Source organism: Salmo salar, chromosome 07, assembly GCF_965601325.2.
Source record: "Salmo salar chromosome 07, fSalSal1, whole genome shotgun sequence".
In the NCBI taxonomy this organism is placed as follows: domain Eukaryota; kingdom Metazoa; phylum Chordata; class Actinopteri; order Salmoniformes; family Salmonidae; genus Salmo; species Salmo salar.
Genome location: NC_138297.1, coordinates 52,491,634 through 52,506,330, shown reverse-complemented (window position 1 = coordinate 52,506,330; position 14,697 = coordinate 52,491,634). Strand labels below are relative to the sequence as shown.

The 14,697-nt window shown below is 48.1% G+C and overlaps 1 protein-coding gene across 1 annotated transcript in view; it reads left to right on the top strand.

Moving 5' to 3' along the window:
* LOC145850357 (membrane-associated guanylate kinase, WW and PDZ domain-containing protein 2) overlaps positions 1–14,697 on the top strand; it is a 184,672-nt gene that overhangs the window by 169,353 nt on the left and 622 nt on the right. The window contains exons 3-4 of the mRNA XM_045722163.2: positions 727–846; positions 10,981–11,196. Coding sequence (XP_045578119.2) covers positions 727–846; positions 10,981–11,196 — 336 coding nt within the window. The remainder of the gene's footprint in view (positions 1–726; positions 847–10,980; positions 11,197–14,697) is intronic.

Sequence of the window (14,697 nt, the reverse complement as noted above, 5' to 3'; positions counted from 1 at the left end):
TGAGGTTGTGTAGAGGCTCTGTGTCTACCGTCTTTGAGAGGCGTTGACACTCTGCATGCAGATTGAACTTATTTCTCTCCTCTTTGTTGGAGTTGCATCACTCAGCTGAAACCTTCCTGTAACGTTACCTAGTGAAGGACTCATCGCTCATCATCTCAAAGTACAGCGCTTTAGTATTTAGTTGAATTCAAATGTGCAACGAAGAGACCCGCTCAGAATACATGAATATAACTGATTCAGGGTCAGCTTGTCCTTAATCGGCCGTTCTGTTCTGATTCTTTATGAGACGTTGAGGTTTTCAAAGTAGGATCCTTTTGTTGAAGGGAGACTTTGGAATTTTGGCAATGAGGCCCTTTATCTACTTCCCCAGAGTCAGAACTCGTGGATACCATTTGTGGGTCTCTGTGTCCCTTATGAAGGAAGTTAAAGGTAGTTTCATTAGCTAACTAGCATTGGCTCGCAAAACTACCGCTAACTTCCTTCATAATGGACACATTGACATAAAAATGGTATCCACGCGATCATCTGACTCATTAACCAAAATCCCGAAGTATCCCTTTAATGTACTGTCATGACGTACACACCATAGAATTACAATTCTTTCATTCTATTTGGGCTATAATGCTTACCTTGTTCCACTCTCCTGTATGCAGGTGTACACAGTTTCTTAGTAAGTTCCCTGATTGTAACTATGTAACTGTGCTCCTCCCCTCTCCTCTCTGATAGGCACAACCAGGCAGCCCAAGGAAGGAGAGGTCCCGGGGGTGGACTACAACTTTGTGACTGTTGATCGGTTTATGGAATTGGAGAAAAGTGGAGCCTTACTAGAGAGCGGAACTTATGAAGGTAAAAGCAAGCTTTCCGCTTTTTTGGGGGTGTATCATGTTTTTGGGGGGGTCTTTCCTGATTTCCTTCAATTGGAATAATTGGAAAAATGGTATTATATTTGGAATAATTGTATTATGTTGCTGCTTGTTTATCGGCCATCCTTCCACTCTCTGACAGAGAAGAATGAGTTGTGTGCATTTAGACAGCTCTCACACATCACTGTGACATCATAACATAGATTACAGAAAAGCTGTTTTAATCAGAGTGGAGAAAACACACTCTCGCACACACACCCCACAACACCACTACACCTCTCCACTCTGCTATCTCCTCCATGCTGGCTCTCCTCTGAGCCCTAATGGCTCCAGAATAAACACGACTCACTTCAGTTTCTCTCCATCTGCCCTGGTCTGTGTGGCTCTGTGCTGGGTGTACTAAACTACTGGCTCTCCACTCTGTCAGATACAGGGGACTCCACCACACAGACAGATAATGCATTAACTCCATGTCTGTTCCCTCGCTGAGCCCTCCCGCTCAGCCTCGCGCCTGTCATGACAGAAAAATAAATTGCAGATGGTCAATTTAACGGTTGGTTGCCAGGAGCGATGTTAGATTCTCTCTCCGATTGAGGCCATGTATCACTTCTCCGAGGATGTCGTCTTCCGTAGAGAGAACCCTTCTTCTCTTCTCGGTGGCTGCACCGCAGTACCACCATCATTTACCTTTTTAATATGTAATGCTCAATTAGAGAGAGAGAGAGAGAGAGAGAGAGAGAGAGAGAGAGAGAGAGAGAGAGAGAGAGAGGAGAGAGAGAGAGAGAGAGAGAGAGAGAGAGAACAGTTCACAAACAGACCCCTCAGAGCCCCAGGACAGCAACACAATTGTACCCAACCAAATCATGAGAAAACAAAAATATAATTACTTGACACATTGGAAAGAACTAACAAAAAAACTGAGCAAACTAGAATGCTATTTGGCCCTAAACAGAGAGTACACAGTGGCAGAATACCTGACCACTGACTGACCCAAAATTAAGGAAAGCTTTGACTATGTACAGACTCAGTGAGCATAGCCTTGCTATTGAGGCTGCCGTAGGCCAACCTACCTCTCAAGAGAAGACAGGCTATGTGCACACTGCCGACAAAATAAGGTGGAAACTGACCTGCCAACTGTATGACCATATTAGAGACTCATATTTCCCTCAGATTACACAGACCCACAAAGAATTGGAAAAGCAAACCCAATTTTGATAAACTCCCATATCTACTGGGTGAAATACCACAGTATGTCATCACAGCAGCAAGATGTGTGACCTGTTGCCACAGGAAAAGGGCAACCAGTGAAGAACAAACACCATTGTAAATGTACTTTGTACTTTAACTATTTGCACATAATATGACATTTGAAATGTCTTTATTATTTTGAAAGTGTACTGTTCACTTTTTTATTGTTTATTTCACTTTTGTTTATTATCTATTTTCCCTGCTTTGGCAATGTAAACATATGTTTCCCATGCCAATAAAGCCCTTAAAGAGATGGAGAGGTCACTGTTTGCTTTTGTGTGAGGAAGGCAGAGAAAAGTCATCTCAAGCTGATACAATCTGGCTGTCAGGTCCTACACTGCCAGGTTAATGTTATCCACAGTGTTGGATTTTCATCATTACAAAAGCCTTGCTTGGGAAGGTCAGAGGGTGGGTCAGTGTGTCTCTTGGCTTTCGTTTAGCTAATAGTAAGGTATGCAACTCATTAATCATTGTAGCATACTACTGGAGGTTGTCTTCAGTTTGTGTAGGAACGTTTGAAGGTTTGAAGAATGCGGCATGCTGTTTTTGTGCATTTTAGATTTGATTTCCCTGAAAATCTGACTGAAATTGCTTTTAGATTTTAGGCAGCAGCAGGGTAAAATAGTCTGTGGACTGTGATTTTAAGCCTTTGCGTTCAATTCGCTTTTTTACAGCAATGTTCTCGCATTTTCATTTGAGTCACTCACTGTGTACTCAGAAATGTGAACAAAAATTCACAGGGCCTTTTTGTAACCACAGCAAATATCTGAGATACAAGCCGACATAGACTTTCCAGCTACTATTTTCTCCATGGTCCTACAACTGTCTGCAGCATACGTGTTGTTGGGGTTCATCATTTTAATACTTAATCCCCAGGATTAGAATAATCTCATAGGATTTTCAAAATATCTTTGGGTGTCTGGTTTCTCCTCCAGAAGTACTGAAGCACCACTGAAAGGTGCAGGATAATCTCACTCTCATAGAAACCCTCTCTAGCTACAGAACCTAATCTCCAGTGGAGAGGCAGTGCCTTGAAGCCTGCTCTCAAGGAAACTAGGTTCCATTGCCGTGGCAACATTATATCTCCCCCCAGTCCATTTCACACCTTGTTTACAGAGAGTAGAGCTCAAACACTTCATCAGATCTCACATCAGCTTAACAAGGACATCCGCTGTCTCAGGACTTTGCCAGGTATCTCTGGGCTAAAGCTGTAGCAAGGGATGTTTGCATGTGTGCATGCCTGTGTGTGTGGAGGAGATCTTAGCAGACAGTCTTCTGCTAGCAGACTCAGGGGCTGGAGGATCAGAGTGGGCGATGTGTGAAAGCATCAGCGAGGAGGAGCCCAGTTCAGAACGAACCCAGAAACGCTCTGCATGCTGGGACCTGGCGACTCCGCCATGGGGAGACAGACGGGACGACCACACAGAGGCCAGAGCCCAGAAGAGAGACAGGCTTCTTCTTTATTTATTTCCAACACACACACACTCAATCACTAGGAATCTGTGCATGGTTTAGTGATTGATTGATGTGTGGTGGATAACACTGGTGTGCCAGCAGACACAAAAGGGCTAACAGTGACGTTAGTGAAACTACCTGGGGTGTGGGCCAGACAGTGTCAGGCTTTAGTTACCAATATGAAGTCATGTGGGTGGGTGTGTTTGTAGGTATATGTGTTGTGTGACTGTGTTTGAGTACCTCCCCTTTGACGTGCCTTGAGACCTACGTGTGAACTTTTAAGAACTATGTGAACTTTAACTCCCAGGACGTCAACTGACCTTCCACTTCCTGGTCGTGGTCCCATTGGGTTATGTAATAATGACATCATCTTCCCGCATGACCTTCTCACTCCCTTTCGGTATTTCATTGTACAATATATTTCCCTTTATGCAAGATGGTAGACAGAAAATGAAAAGGAAAGAGACATGGTGACTATTATATTTTTTTTAAATTCAAGTAACAGATAGCTAAGGCACTTGCGAAACTAAAACATGCAAAACATACTTTGGTGTCCCATTTTATTAAAGCTTCAATAAACGTAATGAATTTAATCAGAAGCGTTACAAAGAAATTGAAAAGGACTCCTTTGCACTTGTGGACATAATGAAATAAATAGGAAATTAAATGTAGTGTAATTGTAAACAGTTTAATTTAATGTTCCGTTTGTGCCTACTGTGATCCCTACTTTGGCGCTTGAATATTAACTTGTAACAAGAACGCATCATCAAAGGCAAACAAAATGTATCCAAAACTCAGGCGTGTTGCATATTAAGCAGGTTTGTAGAGTGGCAGTGCTCACTGCTCACCCAAGTGACTTGAGGTTCAACTCCTGAATGTGTGTCTCGGTCCTCTGGTACAGATAACTATTAGGAAAAGATAGCAAAAATGCTCCAAATTGCTCATAATACACGATTATTAACGTTGAGATTTCAATTCAGACAATTTTCAATCTGAGCATTGAAGCTATTAAAGTGGATGCACTGTAGGAGTAATAGCCTAGGCTTTAGATCAGCGGACAAACACAGTCTCATGGGGCTAACACAGTCTCAGCCTTGCTAACACAGTCTCAAGGGGCTAACACCGTCTCAAGAGGCTAACACAGTCTCATGGGCTAACACAGTCTCATGGGCTAACACAGTCTCATGGGGCTAACACAGTCTCATGGGGCTAACACAGTCTCAAGGGGCTAACAGTCTCAAGGGGGGCTAACACAGTCTCATGGGGGGCTAACACAGTCTCATGGGGGGCTAACACAGTCTCATGGCGGGCTAACACAGTCTCATGGGGGACTAACACTGTCTCATGGGGGCCTAACACTGTCTCATGGGGGGCTGACACAGTCTCATGGGGGACTAACACAGTCTCAAGAGGCTAGCACAGTCTCATGGGGGGCTAACACAGTCTCATGGGGGGCTAACACAGTCTCATGGGGCTAACAGTCTCAAGGGGCTAACACAGTCTCAAGGGGCTAACAGTCTCAAGGGGGGCTAACATAGTCTCATGGTGCTAACACAGTCTCATGGTGCTAACACAGTCTCATGGGGCTAACACAGTCTCATGGGGCTAACACAGTCTCATGGGGCTAACACAGTCTCATGGGGCTAACACAGTCTCATGGGGCTAACACAGTCTCATGGGGCTAGCACAGTCGCAAGGGGGGCTAACACAGTCGCAAGGGGGGCTAACACAGTCGCAAGGGGGGCTAACACTGTCTGATGGGGGGCTAACACTGTCTCATGGCGGGCTAACACTGTCTCATGGCGGGCTAACACTGTCTCATGGCGGGCTAACACTGTCTCATGGGGGGCTAACACAGTCTCATGGGGGGCTAACACAGTCTCATGGCGGGCTAACACTGTCTCATGGGGGGCTGACAGTCTCATGGGGGGCTGACACAGTCTCATGGGGGGCTGACACAGTCTCATGGCGGGCTAACACAGTCTCATGGGGACTAACACTGTCTCATGGGGCTAACACTGTCTCATGGGGGGCTAACACTGTCTCATGGGGGGCTGACACAGTCTCATGGGACTAACACAGTCTCATGGGGCTAACACAGTCTCATGGGGCTAACACAGTCTCATGGGGGACTAACACTGTCTCATGGGGCTAACACTGTCTCATGGGGGGCTAAAACTGTCTCATGGGGGGCTAAAACTGTCTCATGGGGGATAACACTGTCTCATGGGGGACTAACACAGTCTCATGGGGCTAACACAGTCTCAAGGGGGTTAACACTGTCTCATGGGGGACTAACACAGTCTCATGGGGCTAACACAGTCTCAAGGGGGTTAACACTGTCTCATGGGGGACTAACACAGTCTCATGGGGGGCTAACACTGTCTCATGGGGCTAACACTGTCTCATGGGGCTAACACTGTCTCATGGAGCTAACACTGTCTCATGGGGCTAACACTGTCTCATGGGGCTAACACTGTCTCATGGGGCTAACACTGTCTCATAGGGGGCTAACACAGTCTCATGGGGGACTAACACAGTCTCATGGGGGGCTAACACAGTCTCATGGGGGCTAACACTGTCTCATGGGGCTAACACTGTCTCATAGGGGGCTAACACAGTCTCATAGGGGGCTAACACTGTCTCATGGGGGCTAACACAGTCTCATGGGGGACTAACACAGTCTCATGGGGGACTGACACAGTCTCATGGGGGGCTGACACAGTCTCATGGGACTAACACAGTCTCATGGGACTAACACAGTCTCATGGGACTAACACAGTCTCATGGGGGACTAACACAGTCTCATGGGGGACTAACACAGTCTCATGGGGGACTAACACAGTCTCATGGGGGACTAACACAGTCTCATGGGGGACTAACACTGTCTCATGGGGGAATAACACTGTCTCATGGGGGACTAACACTGTCTCATGGGAGACTAACACTGTCTCATGGCGGGCTAACACAGTCTCATGGGGGACTGACACAGTCTCATGGGGGACTGACACAGTCTCATGGGACTAACACAGTCTCATGGGACTAACACAGTCTCATGGGACTAACACAGTCTCATGGGACTAACACAGTCTCATGGGGGACTAACACAGTCTCATGGGGGACTAACACAGTCTCATGGCGGGACTAACACAGTCTCATGGCGGGCTAACACAGTCTCATGGGGGACTAACACAGTCTCATGGGGGACTGACACAGTCTCATGGGGGACTGACACAGTCTCATGGGACTAACACAGTCTCATGGGACTAACACAGTCTCATGGGACTAACACAGTCTCATGGGGGACTAACACAGTCTCATGGGGGACTAACACAGTCTCATGGGGGACTAACACAGTCTCATGGGGGTTAACACTGTCTCATGGGGGACTAACACTGTCTCAAGGGGGTTAACACTGTCTCAAGGGGGTTAACACTTTCTCATGGGGGACTAACACGGTCTCATGGGGCTAACACTGTCTCAAGGGGGTTAACACTGTCTCATGGGGGACTAACACGGGCTCATGGGGTTAACACTGTCTCAAGGGGGTTAACACTGTCTCATGGGGGACTAACACTGTCTCAAGGGGGTTAACACTGTCTCATGGGGCTAACACAGTCTCAAGGGGGTTAACACTGTCTCAAGGGGGTTAACACTGTCTCATGGGGGACTAACACGGTCTCATGGGGCTAACACAGTCTCAAGGGGGTTAACACTGTCTCATGGGGGACTAACACTGTCTCATGGGGGACTAACACAGTCTCATGGGGGGCTAACACAGTTTCATAGGGGGCTAACACAATCTCATGGAGCTAACACTGTCTCATGGGAGACTAACACTGTCTCATGGGAGACTAACACTGTCTCATGGGAGACTAACACTGTCTCATGGGGGGCTAACACTGTCTCATGGGGGGGGATGACACTGTCTCAAGGGGGTTAACACTGTCTCATGGGGGACTAACACTGTCTCATGGGGGGCTAACACTGTCTCATGGGGCTAACACTGTCTCATGGGGCTAACACTGTCTCATGGGGCTAACACTGTCTCATGGGGCTAACACTGTCTCATGGGGCTAACACTGTCTCATAGGGGACTAACACAGTCTCATGGGGGGGCTAACACAGTCTCATGGGGGCTAACACTGTCTCATGGGGCTAACACTGTCTCATAGGGGGCTAACACTGTCTCATAGGGGGCTAACACAGTCTCATAGGGGGCTAACACAGTCTCATAGGGGGCTAACACAGTCTCATGGCGGGCTAACACTGTCTCATGGGGGACTAACACTGTCTCATGGGAGACTAACACTGTCTCATGGCGGGACTAACACAGTCTCATGGGGGACTAACACAGTCTCATGGGGGACTAACACAGTCTCATGGGGGGCTGACACAGTCTCATGGGGGGCTGACACAGTCTCATGGGACTAACACAGTCTCATGGGACTAACACAGTCTCATGGGACTAATACAGTCTCATGGGGGACTAACACAGTCTCATGGGGGACTAACACAGTCTCATGGGGGACTAACACAGTCTCATGGGGGACTAACACAGTCTCATGGTGGACTAACACTGTCTCATGGGAGACTAACACTGTCTCATGGCGGGCTAACACAGTCTCATGGGGGACTAACACAGTCTCATGGGGGACTGACACAGTCGCATGGGGGACTGACACAGTCTCATGGGGGACTGACACAGTCTCATGGGGACTAACACAGTCTCATGGGGACTAACACAGTCTCATGGGGGACTAACACTGTCTCAAGGGGGTTAACACTGTCTCAAGGGGGTTAACACTTTCTCATGAGGGACTAACACGGTCTCATGGGGCTAACACAGTCTCAAGGGGGTTAACACAGTCTCAAGGGGGTTAACACTGTCTCATGGGGGACTAACACGGTCTCATGGGGTTAACACTGTCTCAAGGGGGTTAACACTGTCTCATGGGGGACTAACACAGTCTCAAGGGGGTTAACACTGTCTCATGGGGGACTAACACAGTCTCATGGTGGACTAACACGGTCTCATGGGGCTAACACAGTCTCAAGGGGGTTAACACTGTCTCAAGGGGGTTAACACTGTCTCATGGGGGACTAACACGGTCTCATGGGGTTAACACTGTCTCAAGGGGGTTAACACTGTCTCATGGGGGACTAACACAGTCTCAAGGGGGTTAACACTGTCTCATGGGGCTAACACAGTCTCAAGGGGGTTAACACTGTCTCAAGGGGGTTAACACTTTCTCATGGGGGACTAACACGGTCTCATGGGGCTAACACAGTCTCAAGGGGGTTAACACTGTCTCAAGGGGGTTAACACTGTCTCAAGGGGGTTAACACTGTCTCATGGGGGACTAACACGGTCTCATGGGGCTAACATAGTCTCAAGGGGGTTAACACTGTCTCATGGTGGACTAACACTGTCTCATGGGGGACTAACACAGTCTCATGGGGGGCTAACACAGTTTCATAGGGGGCTAACACAGTCTCATGGGGCTAACATTGTCTCATGGGAGACTAACACTGTCTCATGGGGGGGGCTAACACTGTCTCATGGGGGGGCTGACACAGTCTCATGGCGGGCTAACACTGTCTCATGGGGGACTAACACTGTCTCATGGGAGACTAACACTGTCTCATGGCGGGCTAACACAGTCTCATGGGGGACAAACACTGTCTCATGGGGGACTAACACAGTCTCATGGGGGGCTGACACAGTCTCATGGGACTAACACAGTCTCATGGGACTAACACAGTCTCATGGGACTAACACAGTCTCATGGGGGACTAACACAGTCTCATGGGGGACTAACACAGTCTCATGGGGGACTAACACAGTCTCATGGGGGACTAACACTGTCTCATGGGGGACTAACACTGTCTCATGGGGGACTAACACAGTCTCATGGGGGACTGACACAGTCTCATGGGACTAACACGGTCTCATGGGGCTAACACAGTCTCAAGGGGGTTAACACTGTCTCAAGGGGGTTAACACTGTCTCAAGGGGGTTAACACTGTCTCAAGGGGGTTAACACTGTCTCATGGGGGACTAACACGGTCTCATGGGGCTAACATAGTCTCAAGGGGGTTAACACTGTCTCATGGGGGACTAACACTGTCTCATGGGGGACTAACACAGTCTCATGGGGGGCTAACACAGTTTCATAGGGGGCTAACACAGTCTCATGGGGCTAACACTGTCTCATGGGAGACTAACACTGTCTCATGGGGGGGGCTAACACTGTCTCATGGGGGGGCTGACACAGTCTCATGGCGGGCTAACACTGTCTCATGGGGGACTAACACTGTCTCATGGGAGACTAACACTGTCTCATGGCGGGCTAACACAGTCTCATGGGGGACAAACACAGTCTCATGGGGGACTAACACAGTCTCATGGGGGGCTGACACAGTCTCATGGGACTAACACAGTCTCATGGGACTAACACAGTCTCATGGGACTAACACAGTCTCATGGGGGACTAACACAGTCTCATGGGGGACTAACACAGTCTCATGGGGGACTAACACAGTCTCATGGGGGACTAACACTGTCTCATGGGGGACTAACACTGTCTCATGGGGGACTAACACTGTCTCATGGGGGACTGACACAGTCTCATGGGGGACTGACACAGTCTCATGGGACTAACACAGTCTCATGGGACTAACACAGTCTCATGGGACTAACACGTCCAGGGGGCTCCGTCCATGGGGGTTAACACAGTCTCATGGGGGTTAACACTGTCTCATGGGGGACTAACACTGTCTCAAGGGGGTTAACACTGTCTCAAGGGGGTTAACACTGTCTCAAGGGGGTTAACACTGTCTCAAGGGGGTTAACACTTTCTCATGGGGGACTAACACGGTCTCATGGGGTTAACACTGTCTCAAGGGGGTTAACACTGTCTCATGGGGGACTAACACAGTCTCATGGGGGACTAACACAGTCTCATGGGGGGCTAACACAGTTTCATAGGGGGCTAACACAGTCTCATGGGGCTAACACTGTCTCATGGGAGACTAACACTGTCTCATGGGGGGGGCTAACACTGTTTCATGGGGGGGCTGACACTGTCTCATGGGGGGGCTGACACTGTCTCATGGGGGACTAACACAGTCTCATGGGGCTAACACAGTCTCATGCGGGTTAACACTGTCTCATGGGGGGCTAACACATTCCCATGGGGGGCTAACACAGTCTCATGGGGGACTAGCACAGTCTCATGGGGGCTAACACTATCTCATGGGGAGACCTACATTCAAACATCCGTCTGTCACATTGGCCATTTTGATTCTTTAACCTCACCCACCAGCACCTAAGTATAATATGATGTGTGTATGACTGACTAAGTATATAAAATGATCCTTAATGTGAAGTATCCCTTCCTTCCTTCTCTAGAGAACTATTACGGCACCCCCAAGCCCCCGTGCGAGCCCAGCCCTCTGCTGCTAAATGTAACAGATCAGCTCCTGCCGGGCGCCCGACCCAGCTCCAAGGGGAAGAGGAAACGGAACAAGTCGGTCAGCAACATGGAGAAGGCCGGCATCGAGCCACCCGAGGATGAGGAGGAGGAGAGGCCCGTTGTCAATGGCAACGGCAATGGCATCACCCCAGGTTAGGTTCCAACTCAGACAAAGTGTTGATGTGCAACAATAGATCCTCGTCATGACAACAAGTTCACCGCCGAAATGAGATAGCACCGACCCCTGGGATTTGATCAGACAACATAGCAACGGTCTATCGTCTAGGTTACATCATAGCAACCGGCTCTCAGTCAGGCCCATACAATAACATAATAAAGGATGGATACAAGTCCCTACTGCCTACAGGGAGCTCTTCCCAGGGAGCTCAGATCATCATCATCATCATCATAGATAGTCTAAATGAAAAGCTGTGGAGTTCTAAGGCCTGTAAATAGCATGAGTACATCCCTGAAGCAGACTGTCCCATGTAGCAGGACTGATAGTGTTCAGAGACAACAGCCTTACACTGCATCCCATCTCATCCCAGCTCCCAGTCATTAGATCAGATCACAGTACAGTTAGTCTACGTCACATAGCCAGAGGCTAGATTCCGCCCCCCGCACCGACACAGAGAAACATCGCCTGGAGGCTGTGATCAAATCAAGCGTGGGGTTCCACTAAGCAGATTTACTGGATCAATGCAAGCCACATCATAGTCATTACTCTCAACTAGGAGCGAAGATGCTGGCTGTCTAACTTAATATAAGAACGGAGAAACCCTATGTAAGCCATGAAATAAAATAGTATCATTCATTTTGACTTGACATTTGTTCATGTAAAAATAAAGGACACTGTTACGGTAGTTATTTGGTAAAACCTTTTGAGACCTTTCGAAAATGGCTTTACATTATATATGCAAGCCATTATTATTGATCAACCTATTCATTATACTGTATGTTCTGGTCAGGTAACCCATATACAGTGGCTTGCGAAAGTCTTCACCCCCCCTTGGCATTTTTCCTATTTTGTTGCCTTACAACCTGGAATTAAATTAGATTTTTTGGGGGGGTTGTATCATTTGATTCACACAACATACCTACCACTTTGAATGCTAAATATTTTTTATTGTGAAATAAACAAGAAATAAGACAAAAAAACTGAAAACTTGAGCGCGCATAACTATTCACCCCCCCAAAGTCAGTACTTTGTAGAGCCACCTTTTGCAGCAATTACAGCTGCAAGTCTCTTTGGGTATGTCTCTATAAGTTTGGCACATCTAGCCACTGGGATTTTTGCCCATTCTTCAAGGCAAAACTGCTCCAGCTCTTTCAAGTTGGATGGGTTCTGCTTGTGTACAGCAATCTTTAAGTCATACCACAGATTCTCAATTGGATTGAGGTCTGGGCTTTGACTAGGCCATTCCAAGACATTTAAATGTTTCCCCTTAATCAACTTGAGTGTTGCTTTAGCAGTATGCTTAGGGTCATTGTCCTGCTGGAAGGTGAACCTCCGTCCCAGTCTCAAATCTCTGGAAGTCTGAAACAGGTTTCCCTCAAGAATTTCCCTGTATTTAGCGCCATCCATCATTCCTTCAATTCTGACCAGTTTCCCAGTCCCTGCCGATGAAAAACATCGGATGGGGTTCTCACGGTGATGAGAGGTGTTGGGTTTGCGCCAGACATAGAGTTTTCCTTGATGGCCAAAAAGCTACATTTTTGTCTCATCTGACCAGAGTACCTTCTTTATGTTTGGGGAGTCTCCCACATGCCTTTTGGCGAACACCAAATGTGTTTATTTTTTTCTTTAAGCAATGGCTTTTTTCTGGCCACTCTTCCGTAAAGCCCAGCTCCGTGGAGTGTACGGCTTAAAGTGGTCCTATGGACAGATACTTTGCAGCTCCTTCAGGGTTACCTTTGGTCTCTTTGTTGCCTCTCTGATTAATGCCCTCCTTGCCTGGTCCATGAGTTTTGGTGGGCGGCCGTCTTGGCAGGTTTGTTGTGGTGCCATATTCTTTCCATTTTTTAATAATGGATTTAATGGTGCTCCGTGGGATGTTCAAGGTTTCGGATATTTTTTTATAACCAACCCTGATCTGTACTTCTCCACAACTTTGTCCCTGACCTGTTACATGAAATTACATGAAAGATTACATGAAATCCAAATAAAAATCAATTTAAAGGTTTAATGCACCAAATGTAATGCACCAAAATACGAAAAATGGCAATACTTTTGCAAGGCACTGTAAATGCCGTTGACCTGTAGGACTGGAGTAGTCTAATGTTCTGGTCAGGTAACCCATATAAATGCACTTGAGCTATAGGACTGGAGTAGTCTAATGTTCTGGTCAGGTAACCCATATAAATGCACTTGAGCTATAGGACCGGAGTAGTCTAATGTTCTGGTCAGGTAACCCATATAAATGCACTTGAGCTATAGGACCGGAGTAGTCTAATGTTCTGGTCAGGTAACCCATATAAATGCACTTGAGCTATAGGACCGGAGTAGTCTAATGTTCTGGTCAGGTAACCCATATAAATGCACTTGAGCTATAGGACTGGAGTAGTCTAATGTTCTGGTCAGGTAACCCATATAAATGCACTTGAGCTATAGGACCGGAATAGTCTCATGTTGCTGTAATTTCTCACAGTAGCTCTGCTATTCATTGGGCTATGTGAACAAAGCTGACAAAGATTTGATGTTGAGTATTCAGCCTAGAGCTGCACTGTAGTTTTCTGTTACTGACTGTATGGACAGTACATATACAGGTTGGAGGAAAGGGAGAGAGTGAAAGAGAGAGAGAGAGATCGATAGAGCAGGCAGTGTGATGTGAGCAAATAGCTCCATAGATGAGCTCTCCCTCCCTACCTCTGCCTGCTGCTGTTGCTGTCCTCTGGGACGGTCCAACCAAGCGCCACGACTCAAACTAGGACACATCATCAGCTCCTCCACTCTCTCTCAATCCCCTCTGCCTGCCACCTCTCTCACTCTGCTCTCTCTGTCTATTTCCCTCTCTCTTTCAATCACTCTCCATCTCTCTCTGCTCGGTATCCTTACTCTCTCTTGCGCTCTCGCTTTATCTGTCTGTCTATCTCTCTATTTCTGTCCCTGTGTAATTGCCACCCTCTCCCTATTTGAAATCCTCTATCTTTCTTTTTATCCCGTTCCATCTCTTTTTTCTCGGCACTCAATCACGCTGCCCCCTCTCCCCTTCCCTCCTCCTCTCTCCCCTCTACCCTTCCCTCCTCCTCCCTCCCCTCTACCCTTCCCTCCTCCTCCCTCCCCTCTACCCTTCCCTCCTCCTCTCTCCCCTCTACCCTTCCCTCCTCCTCTCTCCCCTCTACCCTTCCCTCCCTCCCCTCTACCCTTCCCTCCTCCTCTCTCCCCCTCTACCCTTCCCTCCTCCCCTCTACCCTTCCCTCCTCCCCTCTCCCCTCTACCCTTCCCTCCTCCCCTCTCCCCTCTCCCCTCCTCCTCCTCCTCCCCTCTACCCTTCCCTCCTCCCCTCTCCCCTCTACCCTTCCCTCCTCCCCTCTCCCCTTCCCTCCTCCTCCTCCCACCCCTCTACCCTTCCCTCCTCCTCTCTCCCCTCCCCTCTACCCTTCCCTCCTCCCCTCTCCCCTTCCCTCCTCCTCCCTCCCCTCTACCCTTCCCT